Source organism: Scyliorhinus canicula, chromosome 22 (assembly GCF_902713615.1).
Source record: "Scyliorhinus canicula chromosome 22, sScyCan1.1, whole genome shotgun sequence".
In the NCBI taxonomy this organism is placed as follows: domain Eukaryota; kingdom Metazoa; phylum Chordata; class Chondrichthyes; order Carcharhiniformes; family Scyliorhinidae; genus Scyliorhinus; species Scyliorhinus canicula.
This window is the reverse complement of record NC_052167.1, coordinates 17,417,563-17,439,262: the sequence shown is the minus strand read 5'-3', so window position 1 is coordinate 17,439,262 and position 21,700 is coordinate 17,417,563. Positions and strand designations below refer to the sequence as shown.

General features: G+C 47.8%; 1 protein-coding gene across 1 annotated transcript; it reads left to right on the top strand.

Moving 5' to 3' along the window:
* The first annotated feature begins 863 nt into the window (after positions 1 to 863).
* On the top strand, positions 864 to 18,817 carry echs1 (enoyl CoA hydratase, short chain, 1, mitochondrial). The gene is made up of 8 exons (XM_038782916.1): positions 864 to 1,032; positions 5,606 to 5,803; positions 7,753 to 7,880; positions 9,976 to 10,075; positions 13,228 to 13,332; positions 15,819 to 15,938; positions 18,026 to 18,093; positions 18,178 to 18,817. The coding sequence occupies exons 1-8, from the start codon at positions 933 to 935 to the stop codon at positions 18,241 to 18,243; spliced, it is 885 nt and encodes a 294-aa protein (XP_038638844.1). The 5' UTR covers positions 864 to 932; the 3' UTR covers positions 18,244 to 18,817.
* Positions 18,818 to 21,700: the final 2,883 nt, after the last annotated feature.

Genomic DNA, 21,700 nt, shown 5'->3' with positions numbered 1-21,700 from the left:
CAATCCACCTAACCTTTTGGACTGTGGGAGGAAAGTGGAGTACCCGGAGGAAACCCACCCAGACACGGAGGAGAACGTGCAAACTCCACACAGTCACCCGAGGTCAGAATTCAACTGGGCTGGTTTAGCACAGGGCTAAATCGCTGGCTTTGAAAGCAGACCGAGGCAGGTCAGCAGCACGGTTCAATTCCCGTACCAGCCTCCCCGAACAGGCGCCGGAATGAGGCGACTATGGGCTTTTCACAGTAACTTCATTTGAAGCATACTTGTGACCATAAGCGATTTTCATTTCATTTCCAGTGCTGACCACCGTGCCACTTCTGGGGCCACCGTGCCGCCCCTGGGTGAAGGAGGCAGCCCTCGGAACATGCCCCAACCCAGTCCAGCAAAACTGCAGAAACTGATGGAAATATAAAATAAAATTAGACACTGCTGGAAATATGCGGGGTGAAATGAAATGAAAATCGCTTATTGTCACCAGTAAGCTTCAATGAAGTTACTGTGAAAAGCCCCTAGTCACCACATTCCAGCGCCTGTTCGGGGAGGCTGGTACGAGAATTGAACCGTGCTGCTGGCCTGCCTTGGTCTGCTTTAAAAACCAGCGATTTAGCCCAGTGTGCTAAACCAGAGACCGGTTGTAACATTTCGATCTGCTCAAGAAGTTGCTTTGAAGCCAGAAACTACCTGTTGCAATTTATTGTTACAGAGGATTTGGATACATTATTTTGTTTGTTGCACTGGGGTAGGGTAACTAGCGCTCAATTGAATCCATTCATTCATTAACCTGCCAGAAATGTCAATCATTAAATTGGGGGGGGGTGTGAAATTTGGATGATTGACAGCTCTTCCCGGGGAAGGCGGTGCTAACGGGCTCTCGCGATGCTCTCAGCTTGCAAGGCCGAGGCAGAGCCCAGGACAAGGTAGCAGCAAAGATGTCCTTTCTGTGCAGAGTGGCTGCCTCTTCCTCCTCCTCTCTCTGCGCCTTCAGGACCTGGCCCTGCATCCTCAATGCAGCCAGAGCGTACAGCGCAGGTAAGCTGTGCAACCCCCCCCCCCCTTCAGTCACCCCCAGGGGGAGGGTGGTGTAGACACACACACACAGGCTTTGGAAACCCGAGCTCAGGGCCTCCCGTGCATTATTGCACAGGACGTGGTGAATGCAAACTGCTCCAAAGGAGCGAGTGACCTTCCAAAAGCCAGCAAATCCCCCCCCCCCCCCCCCCCCCGGTCCTGCCTGCAACTCAACTATTCCTGGCTAATATACTGCAATGGCAAAATTCCACTGCAAACGTTTTCTGTGAACTCTTTCCCCACCCCCTTATTTTAAAAAAACTAATCGAACATTAAGTTGGCCTTTTGCAAACCTTTACAGGAATAAACGTGACGCTGCAGTTTGCAATCAGTGCCAGACCATTGAGTGAGATTTTAAATTTTAACCCATTCCAAACCAGTGACTGGAAGGGAGTTAACATTGGGCTGGTTACCACTGGAGTGTGATTTCTCCAACCCCTGCACAGATAAAGTGGGACCTGGGACGAGGAAGATCATTCAGTCTTTGGATGGGCATGTCACCCTGTTTGACTGCTGGCTGATTTTAATGTTAAGGAGGGAGAGAGGGGGGAGGGGGTGCAATGGGTGCTGAGATTGTGACATTTTTAGTTTGTACGTCCTGAGCAATTTTATGCTGAATCTGTGAGTTTAAAATGTGACTTTCCATCAGGCGTGGAAGTTACTGTCTGACTACCACGTGCTCCTAGTTGTGTGTAACCAAATGATCAGACCTGGGATGCACCACAGTGGTTAGCACTGCTGCCTATGGCGTTGAGGACCCGGATTCGATCCCGGCTCAGGGTCACTGTCTATTTGGAGTTTGCACATTCTGTCTGTATCTGTGTGGGTTTCACCTCCACAACCCAAAGACCCAAAGATGTGCAGGGTAGGGGGAATAGCCACACTAAATTACCCCTTAATTTGGAAAAAAATAATTGGGTGCTCATTTAAAAGAAAAAGAAATGATCAGACCAATCCCATTGTGTTTCCCAATTGTGTGACCCATTGAAAGAGAGCTCGTGTCACTTGTACACCGAGGAGGCAGCTCAGTGTAGCCAACGTGGATACAACCCTGCCCTCCCAAACCCTGAATTAAGGTAAAGTCGCCATAGTCCCAGATGGCCATAGGCTGCTTTCCCCTCTGAGGGGGGAGAGCTGACTGGTGGTGATTTAACCAGAGGGTCACCACACCTCGGGTGAGGTTGAGAAGGCGGGGCTTTCATGAATACCCTCAGCCGGTATGGAAATTGAACCCGTGCTGCTGGCATCGCTCTGCATCACAAACCAGCTGTCTAGCCCACCGAGCCTCCAAATCCCGAACTATCTGGCAGCAGGGTCATATTTGGATCGCACAGCATTGTGGGCTGACAGCTCCCATTATTGATTCTGGCTGGGTGAAGGGTGTCAGTTTGTTACAACTGGAAAAAAAACGTGTAATAATCATAGGAGTTTAACAGAGCAGGAATAAGGCCCTTCAGCCCATCATGTCTGTGCTGGCCATCACCAATTGCAATTTTCCAGCGCTTGGCGTGTAGCCTTGTGTGCTGTGGCGTTTCAACTGCTCATCTTGGAGGCCAGCTGTTATCGCCCCCATCACTGTCCCTGCACGATGGGCATGTAATAAAAAAAAATTCTGTCAGATCTTGTTTTCAATATGTGTAAAACGAAAAAAACTTAGAATTCTTGCTTCATTTTAAAGCTGGAATTCTGCCCCATTTGTTTGATGACAAAGGGAGTTGAGGTCTAACTTTATTGACTCTTTGCTGTATTGGAAGTAGCCTGATACGTTGAAACATGTTTACAGTGACCAACTAACAGGGCTTTTCCCCAGTGCATTGCCAGCTGTAAACTCAGGATTGAATCAATGTGTTGAGCCTGTGGACACATGAGGTCCTTAAGGTTATTTTCACTACATTCAGTTGTGAATTAAGAAAATACTAATAATCACCTCAAAACATATTTTAAAACAATTCTTTCACAGGGTGCCTCAGTGATAAAGTGGTTAGCACTGCTGCCTCACAGCACCAGGTACCCGGATGTGAATCTGACCTTGGGTGACTGTGTGGAGTTTGCACGTTCTCCTCGTGTCTGCGTGGATTTCCTCCGGGTGCTCCAGTTTCCTCCCACGGTCCAAAAATGTGCAGGTTAGGTGGATTGGCCATGCTAAATTGCCCTTAGTGTCCAAGGATGTGTAGATTTGGTGGGATTACGGAGGGATGGGGGAGTGAGCCTAGGTAAGGTGCTCTTTTGGCGGGTCAGTGCAGACCCGATGGGCCAAATGGTCTCCTTCTGCACTGTAAGGATTCTTTGGATTCAGGACCTGGCTGTCGCTGGCTAGGCCAGCATTTGTTGCCCATTCCTTATAGCCCTTGGGAAGGTGGTGGTGAGCTGCCTTCTTGAACTGCTGCAGTCCATGTGGTGTACGTACACCCACAGTGCTGAACCATTTTGAAGCAGGTCGAAAGGGTCGATCAGTTTGATACGTGGTTAATTATTGACGTCGGAGAAAAATGGACATTGGACATTTAAAAATGAACCAATGCGTAGTCCCCATAATTTGTGTTTCCGTGCATTCTAAAGTTTATTTTAGACTGACTATTTAATAATCTTTCCCCAATTTCTCCAAAATATCTCATTGTAAAATTGTGCTTTCGAAACCGATCTTTGTGTGGCATTTTGCAACATTTACACCAAGATCTGAGCCAGCACTTGCCATCTATAGCATTCATGCCAGTTATGTTCCCTTTCCCCCAGGTCTTGTGCATATCTGGGCTAGGTTCCACAGGTGTATCTTTTCCGAGCAGCTGTTCTTCATGTTTTTTTTACCCAATTGTTTTTTGTTCCAATTAAGGGGCGATTTAGCGTGGCCAATCCACCTACCTGCACGTCTTTGGGTTGTGGGGGTGAAACCCATGCAGACACTGGGAGATTGTGTAAACTCCACACGGACAGTGACCCAGGGCCGGGATTCGAACCTGGGTCCTCAGCGCCATAGGCAACAATGCTAACCACTGTGCCACGTGCCGCCCCTGTTCATGTTTAAGCTGAGGCAGTGACAATGGGCGGGGGGGACATTACAGTCCATTCAGCCGTGCCTATTATTGCACATTTCCCCTTGAACTCGCACTGTTTAGTGATCTGGAGTGGGAACCCCAATGTTTTTTTTTCCCCCTCATTGCAAAACATCACTGCTGCCTTGGCTTGGGTGAGCTGTGGATACGTCACTGGGCTTGTAATCCAGCCTGGAATAATGACCCCATAAACGTGAATTCAAATCTCCCCATGACAGCTGGGGAATGTAATTTAATTAAATTGAATTGGAATATCAGAATGGGGTGACCTTTAAACTACTGATTGTTGTAGAAACTGTTCTGATTCACTAATGTCCATTCGGGAAGGAAAAGAGGTGTTCTTGTTCAGTCTGTCCTGTTGTGTGATTGCAGAGTCACACCAACATCTTTAATTCTTAATAGTAATAATATTTATTGTCGGTAGTAGGCTTACATTAACACTGCAACAAAGTTACTGTGAAAATCCCCCAGTCGCCACATTCCGAGCCTGTTCGGGTACACAGGGAGAATTCAGAATGTCCAATTCACCTAACAAGCACGTCTTTTGGGACTTGTGGGAGGAAACCGGAGCACCCGGAGGAAACCCACGCACACACGGGGAGAACGTGCAGACTCCGCACAGACAGTGACCCAAGCCGGGTATCGAACCTGGGACCCTGGAGCTGTGAAGCACCAGTGCTAACCACTGTGCCGCCTCCGCTGTATCCAAGATGAAGACTCGCCACATCCAGGACGAGGGTTGGACAGTAAATGCTGGAATTGTCAGTGATGCCCACATCCTGTGATTGAAGGTTCTTTTTTAAAAGCGAATGCGGCAGAGGTCAGGCTTCAGGCCTGGCAGCTTTTGGGAACACAGGAACAGGCCATTCGGCCCCTGGAGCCCATTCCTGCTGATAGCTCAGACATGCATAACATGGTCCCCTCACCACCGATCAATTTAGCCACATGATTTCCTCATGGCAATGAATAGATAGAACCTTAGAATTCCTACAGTGCAGAGGGAGGCCATTTGGCCCATCGAGTGCACTGATCCTCTGAAAGAGCAGCCTACCTAGGAGCACTCCCCCCGCCCTATCCCCATAACGCCACCTAACCGGCACATCTTTGGACGCTAAGGGGCAATTTTATCATGGCCAAACCACATTTATAGAACATAGATCAGTGCAGCACAGAACAGGCCCTTCGGCCCTCGATGTTGTGCCGAACAATGATCACCCCACTTAAACCCACGTAACCCGTATACCCGTAACCCAACAAAGTAGAGCACCCGGAGGAAACCCACGCAGACGCTGCGAGAAAGTGCAAACTCCACCTGGACAGCCCCCCCGAGGCTGGTACTGAACCTGGGACCCTGGCGCCATGGGCCAGCAATGAATTGCAACAACTGTTTAAAGATGGCCGCAAAGCTTCAGATCGATTTCGTCTTTTGCTTTATGTTACGTAAGTGATTATTAACAAGCTGCTTTTATCATTTCCTTTTCAAGGTGGCCAGTATCAACATATATTAGTGGAGAAGAAGGGCGAGCAGAAGAATGTGGGGTTTATCCAGCTAAATCGGACAAAAGCGTTGAACGCACTCTGTGACCTATTGATGAAAGAGCTCAGCCTGGCTCTGGATAGGTTTGAAGATGACCCTGCAGTTGGAGCCATTGTCCTCACAGGAAGCGAAAAGGCATTTGCAGGCAGATATCTAGGAAGATGTTCATTAATGAATTGTGTTTTCTAACATTGAGGAATGTTTTGCAATGCAGGAATTTATAGCTAATCCACCCAGATCATTTACCATCCTGGTAGCTGCCCAATAACAATGATTTAAATTATAGAATAGAATCGTAGAAATCTTACAGTAGATAAGGTGCCCGTTCGGCCCATCGAATCTGCACCGGCCCTCTGAAAGAGCACCCTACCTCGGCCCCCGCCCTGTCCCCACAACCCCGCTGAACCTTTTGGACACCCAAGGGGAAATTTAGCAAGGCCAATCCCCCTGCATATCTTTGGACTGCGGGAGGAAACCGGAGCACCCGGAGGAAACCCACACAGGCATGGGGAGAAAGCGTAAAATCCACACAGACAGCCGCCCGAGGCCGGGTCCCTGGCGCAGTGAGGCAGCGGTGCTAACCACTGTGCCACCCTGCCGGCCCACTTAATAATAATAATCACTTATTGTCACAAGTAGGCTTCAATGAAGTTACTGTGAAAAGCCCCTAGTCGCCACATTCCGGCGCCTGTTCGGGGAGGCTGGTACGGGAATTGAACCTGCGCTGCTGGCATTGTTCCACATTACAAGCCAGCTGTTTAGCCCACTCTGCTAAACAGGCCCCTTTAGCGATTGAAAGTGCTCGATCTCCATCGATGAGTCTAGAATGCATTCAGACATGACACTATTGCTAGTGGTGGAGAGCTTTGCGAATCCTGGGTCCAAAGTTCCTCATTCCTCCTAAGCCATGACATGTGGTCAACGTATCACATGTGGTGTCTCAAGTGACTGGTATACCGTACCTCAAAAATGGATTATTGAGGAGACAAATGTAATTTTGCATTTGATTGTTCAATACATTGCCCTGTGTAAAAGTAAAAAAGGATATGTCATTGCAAAGCATGAGTATTTTAACTTGTCCAGAACCCTTGGACGGGATTCTGCGCCCGCGTATGCCCGGCGACCAGAGAATCCCACCCAAGGTCAATGGACGTCTCTGTTGTCCGCGTCTCGCCCATGATATTCTTGAGGCCGGCGGGGCGGAAGAATCCAGCCTCTTGTGTCGATATTCTGACTTGAACCAGTGTAGCTCGCCCACCACCCCTCTGCTGGTCGATCCGCGTTGGCTCCGAGCCCAGCACTGCCTCGATGATAAAAATATTTTCACCCTCATGTTCAAGTCCTTCCAGGGCCGCCTCCCTCCCTATTTCTGGTAATCTCCTTCATCCCTGCAGCCCTCCAAAAACTTTTTCCACCCTTCCCATTTCCTTCACCCAGCCTAAGGCCTTCAGTCCTCTTGGTCTCAAGTTCTGTAATTCCCTGGGCAGCACGGTGGCGCAGTGGTTAGCATTGCTGCCTCACGGCACCAAGGTCCCAGGTTCGATCCCGGCCCTGGGTCACTGTCCGTGTGGATTTTGCACATTCTCCCCGTGTCTGCGTGGGTTTCGCCCCCACAACCCAAAGATGTGCAGGTTAGGTGGATTGGGGCAGCACGGTGGCGCAGTGGTTAGCATTGCTGCCTCACGGCACCCAGGTCCCAGGTTCGATCCCGGCCCTGGGTCACTGTCCGTGTGGATTTTGCACATTCTCCCCGTGTCTGCGTGGATTTCGCCCCCACAACCCAAAGATGTGCAGGCTAGGTGGATTGGCCACGCTAAATTGCCCCATTAATTGGGTAAAAATGAATTGGGCACTCTAAATTTAGAAAAAGAAGTTCTGTAATTCCCTCTCTAAATGGTTTCCCTCCCATTTCTCTCATTAAGAGGCTGGATAAAAACTGGCCGTTTTTTCCAGTTTCGGTGATGAGTTTTGGCTGATTTATGTCCCGTGTAGCGTCTTGGTGTTTTACCGTGAGAAAAGGTGCGTGAAAGCAAGTTAATGCATTTTGCATTTGTCACTAACCTCCTGCTTGATCGTGACTTTTTGTTTTACAAGCTGGCGCTGATATCAAGGAGATGGAGATGAAAACCTTCCAGGAATGTTATGCTGGCAACTTCCTTTCCCATTGGAACCGTGTGGCCACCACTAAAAAGCCTGTGATTGCTGCTGTGAACGGCTACGCTGTAGGTAGTCCTGAGGGTTGAATGTTGGCTCTTCTGAGCTTGTTGAATATGTGCCCACCTCACAGCCTGCTCGGGTACCAGGTGATGGGCAGGAAAGGAACGCAGTGTGATGTTAACTAACTTACCGGATTTCTCACGGGGAGCCACAATTCTGGATCCCATTCCTGACTGGGATTAAAGATAAAATACTTCTGAGGCAATGGGTTTCACCTGTGTGGGTTGGGTCATTTTTCAGACGAGTAGGCCCACTGGCTGAGGGGAGCAGGCTGCGGCACAGATATATAGTCGTCTTGCATCTGTGTTTTTATGTAACTGTGCAAGACTATATCTGAGCCTGCTGTTGTATTTATTCCAGAGAATTCTGTCCATGATGATGAGGGCAGTTTATAATTAAGCCACCTAGCCAGGATGGTCCAATGTTCAATTTACTTGAGTTTACCGAGACTTCAGGAGAGGCACCTATGTTTGGTCTTGACCCAAGGCTGGGCAACATCAGCCCAAGGTTTTCGCACTCAGAGGGGCGGCATGGTGAAGCCGTGGTTAGCACTGCTGCCTCATGGTGCTGAGGTCCCAGGTTCGATCCCGGCCCCAGGTCACTGTCTGTGGTGGAGTTTGCACATTCTCCCCGTGTCTGCGTGGGTTTCACCCCCACAACCCAAAGATGTGCAGCTTAGGTGGATTGTCCATGCTAAATGAAATGAAATGAAAATCGCTTATTGTCACGAGTAGGCTTCAATGAAATTACTGTGAAAAGCCCCTAGTTGCCACATTCCGGCGCCTGTTCGGGGAGGCTGGTACAGGAATTGAACCGTGCTGCTGGCCTGCTTGGTCTGCTTTAAAAGCCAGTGATTTAGCTCAGTGAGCTAAACCTGCCCCTGGTTGCCCCTTAATTGCCCTTGCTTGCCCTTGCCCCCTTGGTTGCCCTTAATTGCTAAATTGCCCCTTAATTGGGGAAAAAAAGATCTGGTCGTCAAAATTTATTTTTAAAAAAAGTTTTCGCACTCTGCTTTTGGCTTCTGGGCAAGGAGAGATGCCCTTCCCCTTCCTGCCCGTACCCAAGGTTGATTGTCCTGCCAACACTTATTCCCTCGACTTTACACATTAATAATGAGCATTTAGACGGGATACCCAAGAGTGAAGAGTGCCTGGGAAACGGTATCCACGCGAAAGTCAACGCCTTCGGAAGAGGGGAGATATCGGGAGAAGAAAACCTGTTCGATGAAGACCGGCTTGCACCATCTGTACATGGACCTTCCTCCCCCACCTGCTGCGCGATCATCAGTCAGTATAACAGTCAGTGCTGATACTGTACTGACCAGAACGGGGGAGTTGAAGCTGTCTGTTCAATCCTCTCGGATTGCATAGCAAGTTATGGAATGGACACTATTCCGTGGCTACAGAATTCCCAGTTCTAGGGCAGTGTTGAAAACCGCTACCAGGGAAATGGAATGGAATGCATGGACATTCCATCTGGGGGTCCAACCTGTGATAAATGTATCGGATAGATGTAAGTGGTCAATCTCCTTTCTCGTAGTAGTAAGATAGTTAAATTCAGCATCTCTTCCCCTCATTGAACTCACTCCACTCTACTCACTGTGTGTTCTGTCTGTTCTATCTCAATCCTCTAGCCCTGAAATTCAGTCGTTGGACATTAGCTTTCTAATGAACTGCCTCCCCGCACTATCTTCAGTGATTAAATTCATCTGCTACTAATAGCAAAAGGTGGGAGTTCAGATGAGCCTTATTTCCACTAGTGTCGCGTGGGTTAATTTCCGGGTCTTTTCCGACTTGATGCAGATCTTTTGCTGCGGCACCACATAGTCTTGGTGCCCCTCCGACAAAGTGGGAAGATTTATAATCGGCACGTTTACCACGGCAGATTGGGGAATAAAAGAATGATATTGTTGTGCGCTGCCAAACGTAGATGTGAAGGGTTTGTAACTCATGTTGACATTTGGTTATACAGTAGCTAAGTGTCCAAGTGAACTAATGGCTTGCTCTGAAAATTGATGGTGCCAAATGAAAAATGTGCACTTAAATACTGCAGATGTGTAGAGAACCTAGCGCATGATTGGATCATTGTTTTGTCCTGTAGCTCGGAGGAGGTTGCGAGTTGGCCATGATGTGTGACATCATATTTGCGGGCGAAAAGGCGCAGTTTGGGCAGCCAGAGATCCTGTTGGGAACCATTCCGGGTAAATGCTCTGCACTACGTTATTAGTAGGTAATTGGTAATGTTTTATTGTTGGGCTGCAGTATTGTACCCTGGGCGACTGCCCTGTGAAATCGTGTTTCTTACCACCTGTCAGTTTTAAAGCTTGTCCCTTCAGGGTCAAATGCGGAGTGGTTGGCTCACCACAAACTTGGCACCAGCCGCATGCTCTATAATGGGTGCGTGGACTGTTCACCCACTGGTACAGGTGTGCCCAGCAAAAGTCATTTTGGATAAGCACTTCTGTCATAAACATAGAACAGTACAGCACAGAACAGGCCCTTCGGCCCTCAATGTTGTGCCGAGCCATGATCACCCTACTCAAACCCACGTATCCACCCTATACCAGTAACCCAACAACCCCCCCCCCCCCTTAACGTTACTTTTATTAGGACACTACGGGCAATTTAGCATGGCCAATCCACCTAACCCGCACATCTTTGGACTGTGGGAGGAAACCGGAGCACCCGGAGGAAACCCACGCACACAGGGGGAGGACGTGCAGACTCCACACAGACAGTGACCCAGCCGGGAATCGAACCTGGGACCCTGGAGCTGTGAAGCATTTATGCTAACCACCATGCTCCCCTGCTGCCCCTTTGAACGTCTATTTAAAAATATACGAAAACTACAATATCTGTTGCATGGCATATGGAGGATTACGTGTTTTGACCATGTGTATCACTTTTGAAAATCGATATTTCCGTGTTGCAGTCTGATATTTCCCATGACTATTCCATCGCCTGCTGGGCAGATTTAATTGTGCTCTGAAACCTGAGAGACCATCTGACATTGAGTATTAAGGAGGTTATCCTTTCTGCTCTGTCATTCGCAGTCGATAATCCAAATCATATCCGATTTGTCTCGCTCCCCTCCCCCTTGTAATTCTTTCCAGCTATTGGTCAGACTCCCTTTTTGAAGTTAGTGTTGAATCTGCCTCCACCACCCTTTCAGGCAATGCGTCCCGAATCGCACAACTCGCTGCGTAAATAATAATAATAACCTTTAACTGTCGCAAGTATGAAGTTACTGTGAAAAGCCCCAAGTCGCCACATTCCGGCGCCTGTTGGGGTAAGCTGGTACGGGAATTGAACCCACGTTGCTGGCCTTGTTCTACATCACAAACCAGCTGTCGAGCCCACTGAGCTAAACCACCAGAAATATCTGTTCCCTCATCGAATAATGTATGATAAAATGTAACTTGCTGGTTTGTGGGAAATGTGACTGGATTAAGTGTTTTCAGTGAAAGAGTATCCTTAGCTTCCATTGGTAATCGTGACCACACACACACCATTCTCACTCACACACCAACAGCTTTTAAAGAGACATTTTTAAGGGTGCAGATTCCTTGCTCTTGAGTTTCTTCTTGCCAGGAACACAATGCTGCAATTTGTTCTCCCAGGGGAGGAACCACAGTCCAAAGAGATTGGCACTGGCAAGATCGGCAGCAGTATACATGCTGAGCTTCCTGGTAGCACAGCTCCCCCTGTTGGTGCAGCTTCTTGGTACCTGTCTCTTCTGACTTTCAAAAAAAATTGCACACAAAGTCCTGATTAGTAATTAAACTAAACACTTTCGCACTTAGTTCACCGTCTCCGAGTATGATCGACCCATCGAATCCCTACAGCGTAGAAGGAGGCCATTCGGCCCATCAAGTCTGCACCGATTCTCTGGAAGAGGTCCACTCCCCCACCCTATCCCCGTATCCCCACCCAGCCTACAGGTATTTGGACTGTGGGAGGTAACCGGCGCACCCGGTGGAAACCCACTCAGACAGGGGGACAACATGCAAGCTCCACACAGTCACCCCAAGGCCGGAATTGAACCTGGGTCCCTGGCACTGTGAAGCAGCAGTGCTAACCACTGTGCCACCGGTAACCCAGGAAATAATTTCCATTCTTGCCCCCTCTGGTCTTGACGTTTTAATGCGTAGCACATTCTGAACTTGCACCGTGTTATGAAGCTCAGTCAACCACAATTAAGACACCCCCCCCCCCAAAAAAAACTTTGCCAATTGTGATCTTAACTGCTATTTAATACCATCATGAGGCTTAACTCCCCCACCATTCAGCAGTTTGAAAGCAATAATACTCACAATTCCAGAAGATATTGCTAATTGGAAAGGGTGATCAGGAAAGTACGACGTAGTTATATTTGTTAGTGTCTGATATTGGTCATACTCGGGGAGAATCTGTTTAGTTCAGTAGCTGAACTTACATTGGCCTCCAGTTCTGGAAGGTCACAATTTTAAAATACTCGCTGTTTTTTAATCACGGTCAGCTCACAGCTTCCTCCGCTGCTGTGTAGGAGAGAATGTGGTATTGTCACTGGGCTAGTAACACTAAGACCCAGTGTACAAAGAAAAAAGGAATTTGCAGCACAGGAACAGGCCCTTCGACCCTCCAGGCCTGCACCGACCATGCTGCCCGTCTGAGCTCAAACCCCTTACCCCTGCGAGTACCATATCCCACTGTTCCCAATGCTCTGGAGACATGGGTTCGAATCCCACCACAGCAGACAGTGAAATTTGAATTCAGTTTTAGTAGGAATGAGGACCATGAACCCATTGTCGTAAAAACCCAGCTGGTTGTCTAATGGTCTCTAGGGAAGGAAATCTGCCATCCTTCCACCCGGTCTGGCCGACATGTGACTCCAGATCCACAGCAATGTGGTTGATTCTTAAATGCCCTCTGAAATGGCCCAGTGAACCATGAAGTTAAAGGGCAAGTAGGGACGGGCAATAAATCCAACAGCGTTACCCACAGCTCCTGAACAATTTTTTTTTTAATCCCCCCGCGCGCCGAGATATCAGGAATCCTCCAATTCTGGCCCCCTGATCACACCACAATTAAAATTGCCGTTGGTGCTTCCAGTTGCAAAGGCCCAGAGCTCTGGAGTTCACTCCTGAAACCTCCGCGGCTCTCTCCCACTCCTCCCCGCAGATATTCTTTGACCAAGGTGTTGGTCGTCCGCCCCTAATATCTCCTTAGTGTTTCGGGGGTGACGAATTTTCATTTCTGGTGCTCATGTGAAGTGACGAGGGGGTCTGTTGATGATGTTTCAAGGCGCTATGTAAATATGGCAATTAAGATGTTGACGAGACGGTGATGGTAAAGCACGGTGTCTTTGCTGCAGGTGCTGGTGGAACTCAGAGGTTGACGAGAGCAGTAGGGAAGTCACTGGCAATGGAAATGGTCCTCACTGGAGACCGGATTTCAGCTCAGGAAGCCAAGGCAGCAGGTACGGTGTTTCGACTTGGGATTGTTGCCGTTCCGTGATCTCGGGTTACCTCTTCTGTTCTCCCTTCCGCCAACATCAGCTTGACTCAGCTGGCAGCGCACTTTAATCGGCCCCACCCCACGCGCACACGATCCAGGTTCAGTACTGAGGGAGATGTTTATTAGTGAGCCTGCCTGCCCGTGAGAGTGTAAAAGATCCCACCATGTCCTGGCCAGAGTTCATTCCTCAGCTAACACCAGTGGAATCTGATGTCTGCTCACTCAGTGGCTGTGTGAGGGAGCTTGCTGTGTGTCAATTGGCTCCAGGTTTGCCAGCAGCAGTGAGATCTCATCAAGAGGGGAACCCCAGCTTGTGAAGTACTTTGGGATGTTGCAGGGAAGTGAGAAAAGCCTTCTCAATAAGTACAAGTTTTACCTGACCAGCGGCTAACGGGTCGATAGGGTTTCCAATCGGGACTACCAGAATTGATCTCGTTCCAGATTCCAAGAATATTTCTGCTTCAGGGTATCACCGCAGTTCTGTTTTAAGGTTTTGAACGTACATTGAGACATGGGCCCTGCGAAAGCTATCAAAGATCCACATTTTCTTTCCTGCTGTCTGAATATTCATAGGACTTAGGAACAGGAGTAGGCTATTTGGCCCTTTGAGCCTGTTCTGCTATTCGACGAGATCATGGCTGAAATGCTTGTGGTCTCGGATTGCCAGTTACGATTGATTTAAATGTATTCCTGGATGATTCATGTCATGACTTGGCCCGGAGGCTCCAGCCATTAGTCGGCCAATGTACCCCCACCCTTATGACGCACGGCCTTCCAACACCAATTGGAAAGCAAAACCACCCATTACCCAACTGGTTGATGCTTGACTGTCAGCCTAATGTCCTGTGAGGGATTCTCTGATAATGGGGGTATGTCTCCACGCCCGCGAGAAAACGGGCGTGAATCACTCTGGACTTTCCTGGCGAAAGTCCAGACTGATTCTCTGTTTCGAAGGGGGCTAGCAGGGCCCGGAGTAGTCCTCGCAGCTCCGCCTGCCGATACGGGGCTCTGCACTTCCGGCTGCGGGTCCGCGCATGCGTGCGGCGGCCCTGTGCAACATGGCGGACCCGCACAGCGGGCCGGCCCTGTAAATATAGCCGCCCCCCCCCTCCCAGATCGCACGTGCCTGCCGATCGCTGGCCCCCGATTGCGGGCCTGGTCGTCCTGGAGACCCCTCTCACCCCCGTGACGGATCCCCCCGACCCCGCCAGGGCGGCCGCGGACTGTACCCACACCCGCCACTCCGAGTACTCGTCGGGTGGAACCATGAGTGAACCACACCGGCGAGAACTCAGCCAGCTGCCGACGGAGGATCGCCATGGGGTCCTCTTTCAATGGCCCCCGATTGGTGCCGCGTCAACCGCGCGCGATTGGCCCATTCTCGGCCACGCCCCGAGCACGATTGCAGCACGGAGACTCGGAGAATCCCGGCCCCTATCTTTCCCATTTTCAATATTTTTAGATCTGGTAAAGAGAAACATTCAAAGAAAATGGCAGCAGAGGCCAATCGTTTTTGATACCCTGCTGATTTTTCTCCAGGGTCGCACAGAGCAGTGTCCTCAAGACTGATCTTCAATCCCTGGAGACTCCCGGCCAATCCTGGAGAGTTTATGTCTCCATCCATTTTTGCTGTGTGCTTCCTTCCCCACCATAACCCATGACTCGCTTGTGGATGAAAATCTAACCCAGCCTTGAACACACTCAATACCCGAGCTACCACTACTCTGCGGAAGTGAATCCCACAAGCTAACAAGCCTTTGAGAGGAAAAGGATTTTCCTCCTCCTCCTCCTGTATTAAAACGGGAGACCAATATTTAAATTGTAGAGCTATGGGATTGTATTTTCCAAAGCACTCTTGGTTTTGGCTTTGAAATCGCACACAGTGCTCCGACAAAAGGAGTAAAGTTAATGCAGGCTGCTGGGACATGTGATTTAGAACATAGAACAGTACAGCACAGAACAGGCCCTTCGGCCCTCAATGTTGTGCCGAGCCATGATCACCCTACTCAAACCCACATATCCACCCTATACCCGTAACCCAACAACCCCCCCCTTAACCTTACTTTTATTAGGACACTACGGGCAATTTAGCATGGCCAATCCACCTAACCCGCACATCTTTGGACTGTGGGAGGAAACCGGAGCACCCGGAGGAAACCCACGCACACAGGGGGAGGACGTGCAGACTCCACACAGACAGTGACCCAGCCGGGAATCGAACCTGGGACCCTGGAGTTGTGAAGCATTTATGCTAACCACCATGCTACCCTGCTGCCCCTCGGGGGCAAGACAAAATAATACAGGGTGGACTATAATAATTTTGAGATTCACAATACACAACTTTTGAATTGATAATGTACGTTCCAGTTCACATAACTTAAAAGTTCAAGAAGCCTTTCCTGTGTAATAATAACGGAGCCTGGTGGGTTTTGTTTTAAATTTCAAAAGGACTCGTAAGTAAAATATATCCAGCCGCTCGAGTGGTGGAAGAGGCTATCAAATGTGGAGAGAAAATAGCAGGCAACTCAAAACTCATCACCGCAATGGCAAAGGAGGCAGTCAATGGCGGTAAGCAGATTAATCCTTTAACCTCAGCATTGCTCCTACTATGTTTTAAAGTTGTGGCCCGAAATTAGTCTTGCCAGATGTTGGTTACTTCATAATGTAAAATGCTTTACTTCCTGCAATGAATTACAGTGTTAATGTACAGTAAGAAGTCTTACAACACCAGGTTAAAGTCCAACAGGTTTGTTTCAAACACCAGCTTTCGGAGCGCAGCTCCTTCCTCGGGTGAATGGCGAGGTATGTTCCAGAAACATTTATATAGACAAAGTCAGAGATGCTGGACAATGCTTGGAATGCGAGCATTTGCAGGTAATCAAATCATTACAGATCCAGGGAGAGGGATAATCACAGGTTAAAGAGGTGTGAATTGTCTCAAGCCAGAACAGTTGTAATGATTTGATTACCTGCAAATGCTCGCATTCCAAGCATTGTCCAGCATCTCTGACTTTGTCTATATAAATGTTTCTGGAACATACCTCGCCATTCACCTGAGGAAGGAGCAGTGCTCCGAAAGCTCGTGTTTGAAACAAACCTGTTGGACTTTAACCTGGTGTTGTAAGACTTCTTACTGTGCTCACCCCAGTCCAACGCCGGCATCTCCACATCAGTGTTACTGTATGATTTGGAGGATTTATTTAGAATTTAGAACAGTACAGCACAGAACAGGCCCTTCGGCCCTCGATGTTGTGCCGAGCAATGATCACCCTACTTAAACCCACGTAACCCGTATACCCGTAACCCAACAATCCCCCCATTAACCTTACACTACGGGCAATTTAGCATGGCCAATCCACCTAACCCGCACATCTTTGGACTGTGGGAGGAAACCGGAGCACCCGGAGGAAACCCACGCACACACAGGGAGGACGTGCAGACTCCACACAGACAGTGACCCAGCCGGGAATTGAACCTGGGACCCTGGAGCTGTGAAGCATTGATGCTAACCACCATGCTACCGTGAGGCCCCAATACGTAGATACGTTAATACGTAGATTTATCCTAATGTATAATTAGGGGGGTCAAACTTATTTATTATGGAAAATGATTGTGTGTCTTGTTTCGGAATTGTCAAATCAGTTATGTTGAATGTTTACCTAGTGAGACCACCCTTTGGCTCCCCTTTCTGATTATTTCAAAATGCTAATTTTTAACTATCTGACACAGCGCTATGCCCTGGGGTCCCAGGTTCGAATCCCTCTATGGCAGATGGTGAAATTTGAATTCAATAATTTAAATAAAATCTGGAATTAAAAGTCTAAAGATGACCGTGAAACCATTGTCGATTGTCGTTTAAAAACCCATCTGGTTCACTAAATGTCCCTGAGGGAAGGAAATCTGCCGTCCTTACCTGGTCTGGCCTACATGTGACTCCAGACCCACAGCAATGTATGTGTTTCACTCTTAAATGATGGCCCAGTCAACAACGCCCACTTCTGATGAATGAATGAAAACAAAAACTACATTCCAGTGCCTCAGCAGTGAGCTGTACGTCAGTCCCTCGCCCCGTGTGTCTGAACTGGTGTCCACTTTAAGCTTAATGGATGCAACTGGATAGCCCACGCAGTGAAACAGGATGTCGGCGGTAGATTTGCTCTGCTCGCTCTTCTTGGTTTTACCCTGGGGCAAGGAGATCTGCAATTTCCTAGTGCGTAGAATCTCTGTAAAATTGAAATAGAGCTTAAACCGCGGGCCTCGGAGGTTGTATAACACAGTTCAGTGCTGTAACCCATTCATTTTGAGTTGGCAGCTGAGATGCATAAATAAGACTAAAATAAGGAATGTGACCATAAGAAAAATCCCGAAATAAAACGATGGAGTTCAACAGTTTTAATATAAAATCAGGTTTACGTTAATTCTCTGAAGGTTGTAAGTTCTAGCGTTTATCTCTTAATGAATCATCTTGTTCTTATTCAACATTGCGATTTATTGTAAATGTTTTATGTGTGTCACCAGGGTCCAGGTCCATTTATTTATTTCTCGCTGGCAAATTAAAAATCAGACTTGCAAGAATTTGAGGCCCCTCGTGCAAGCCAGGGTTTTAATGGCTTTGATTCACTGTGGCTGCTTAACAATTCTGCTCTTCGTTCCAGCTTTTGAATTGACATTGGCAGAGGGTAACCGACTGGAGAAGCGTCTGTTTCACTCCACTTTTTCCACTGTAAGTAGCGACATCTTATTGAAACAAGTTGCGTTCTCGTCCGGCAAGAATTTCTAATTGGGCCGTGTCAACCCTTTGTTTCAGACTGATCGCAAAGAAGGCATGAGTGCGTTTGTCGAAAAGAGGAAGGCTAATTTCACTGACCAATGATTGAATGGATGGACTAAGACATCCTGAACCGCAGTGGGAGCTAAATTATCGATGTCGCTCAGAGAGTTGCAAGTCGAGTAGATCACGAGTGTGGTTCTGAAAATAATTATTTTGGTGGCCCTGTATTTTTTTTTAACCAAGGTAATTGAGGGGGAATAATTTAAATCTTTCGTGTCCTCGATTGAACAGCCAATCTGTCCAATCCTGTGCCTTCCATGAATAATTTCAGCTGATTTTCGTTTCATTTTTGCCCATGTTAAACGTGCTGCCTTTTAGGAAGCAGGTGAACCATAAATGTGTCGGGTTTTTGTGGAATAGTGTCTATTACTTCAACTACCTAGCAGGCAACAGCAAGAGGAAGTTGGCGATACAGGTCTACTCTTCAAATCAGCTTTCATTGCGATTGGGCTGCGTGCAGAAGATCTTGTTACGGAATTCTTACCGCTCAGCTGCTCTTAATTCTGTGGGAAGTCGAAGTTTTTTTGTAAGGGGATGCTGTTTGTTAGTAATCCTTGATTCGCCAGTTATAAAAGATTGAAATAAAGATAATTTGCCCATTGAGGCTGTCAAAAACCTCAGCTGCAACACCTTGTGTTTGACAGGGGGAGTTGAAGGATGGATGAAGGATTAGCTTCTGAGAAGGTTTTAAAAGGCAAGAAGTGACGACAGTGGTTAGTGGCGACAGAGAGAGAGAGAGAGACTCCCAGAATGCAAGTGACAGGAAGTCATTCCATGAAAGAATTATGAATGGACTTCCGGTGACGGCCATGCGTGGGTAGGCCATGTTATCGGCAGCTCCCGCCGCTAACGGGCCCTTTTAAGTAACTTTGCAGCCCCTTTTCGACATAAATCGGCAGGCAAATGGCGCTAGATGGCTCCCCACATCAGTTTAGACCCACCTTAGATCAAGCCAAGCATCCTAAAGTGAGCCATCGTTACCGACACCAGCAGTGTCAATTTGTGATGAATAAATGGAAAGGCAACAGTGGATTATAATGGTCATTTTGGTGATGTGATGGAGTTCGCACTCCCATTTCAAAAGGGGCTGGTTTAGCTCACAAGGCTAAATCACTGGCTTTTAAAGCAGACCAAGCAGGCCAGCAGCACGGTTCGATTCCCGTACCAGCCTCCCCGGACAGGCGCCGGAATGTGGCGACTAGGGGCTTTTCACAGTAACTTCATTGAAGCCTACTCGTGACAATAAGCGATTTTCATTTCATTTCATTTCAAATTCAGCCCTGGTTAATGGGAAGAACATCTCCTTTTGTGTCATATTAATCTCGTCTCTGAATGGGTGCAGAATGACAAGACAATGCTACTTCAAATGTGATAGCAATTGGCACCAACTTGCGAATGTAACTCATTGAGCGCCAAGGTGGTCGGTTAGTTTGTGAATGGAAAAGTTACGCTTGTTTAATATTCGGTTGTGGAGGGAGGGGGGAACACTTTGAACTGAACTGGCTTAGAAATTTCATAGATATTTCATAGAATTTACAGTACAGAAGTGCTTGGATGTTGATCCTGAATGCAGAAGTGCTGCACTCCTAACTATGATCTCCACAAAAAAAAAAACCCTCAAAAAAAATAAAAAAGATTGTTAATTAAATTGACGTGAAACATCTCAGCCACCGTAGGCTGCAGCAACTAAATTATCGTTGCTACTTCCTGTGCCCAACAATTGTCCAGCTCTACATCAACTGCGGTGTGGTGTAGCACTGGAAAGTGTGGTGTAGCACTGTAAAGTGTACCAGGAGTGTTGGGATTTCTTTTCGAGGTAACCACAGTGTTTCAGGAATTCTGTTACCTTTTGGTTTGCGTGATCACGTTTGACTTTCTTTTCATTATAAATGAATCGGTTGAATGACAATACTGAGAGTTGGTGGAATAAAGAAGTCTTCAGTCTAAAGCACAAACCTGACCCATCTCTCCGTGATAATGTGTCATGGCCTTGAGTTACCGTTGTTACGGAGACTGGAGACTATAGAGAACTACATTTGAAGATTAAGTCCATTCATTTGTTTCCTAGTTTCCAACATATCATGAGTGCTCCAAATGTTGAATTTGAAAAGTTTGGCACAATCCAAATATTCCCGGATCTTAGGAAGGATGTGCTAGGGCAGCATGGTGGCCTAGTGGTTAGCACAACCGCCTCACGGCGCTGAGGTCCCAGGTTCGATCCCGGCTCTGGGTCACTGTCCGTGTGGAGTTTGCACATTCTCCCCGTGTCTGCGTGGGTTTCACCCCCACAACCCAAAAATGTGCAGAGAAGGTGGATTGGCCACACTAAATTGCCCCTTAATTGGAAAAAATAATTGGGTAATCTAAATTTATTTAAAAAAAAGGAAGGATGTGCTGGCGTTGGAGAAGATCCAGAAGTGGTTCACAAAAATGATCTCCGGAATGAAGAGCTTGGACACCACTAGAGTTTTAATCAGGATTTGATCTGATGGCTATTTGTGGGACCTTGCTGAGCAAATTGGCTGCTGCAGTTTCCCAACATTGCAACAGCGTCCACCCTTTGAAAGGAATTCATTGGGTACAAAATGCTTTGGGATGTCCTGAGGCCATGAGAAGCATTATGTAAATGCATTTAGTTTTCTTTTCTTCTGTAAAGATAGAATGTGTTCATTAATATTGCCATTTCCCGGCTATATTTACTTGTATTTCTAAATGACTAATGACTGAGCACAGAAGCATACATTTGGCCCATCAAGCCTGCCTGATACATATCCCCCCCAATCCCTGCAACCCCATAACCTAACCTTCACATGCCTGGACACTAAGGGCCAATTTAGCATCGGCAATCCATCTGCCCGTTCATCTTTGGACCTGGGGAGGAAACCGGAGCACCCGGAGGAAACCCACGCATACACGGGGAGAACGTGCAAACTCCACACACACAGACAGTGACCCAAATGGATTGGCGATGCTAAATTGGCCCTTTGACGTCCAGGGATGTGAAGGTTAGGTTAGATAAAATTGCTGTGAGGCAGCAGTGCTAACCATGGTGCTCCCATGCTGCCCAGCGAGTGTTCCTCACAACTCTGAGAGACATTTCAGGGCAGAATGAGGCCATGTTGCCAGGGCCAATCAGAGGAGGGGAGCCAGGAGGGCCATTGGGCCTGGGTCGCAGCTCAAAGGGGGCCTCAAATTTAGACCCTTGTTAATTTTTTGACATTTGATACGTTTTGCACCTTTGTTCGTATATGTGTAAGGAAATAATACAGGCAAAGAAAGTAACCTTTGCTGTTCCATATCGCATATCAGGCAGAATCTGCACAGATCCTGGTGTGTGAAGGAGGGTGTAAGTGCGTTTGTATGTTAAGCGGCAGAGCTAGCACGCGGTTGAGGCTTTCAGACTATTGGTTCACAGTAACTCTTTATAATGGATAGTTTTTGACCATAAAGTCCTCAGAATGAAAACTCTTTGGATTGCCAGCCAAAGGAATTGCTTCAA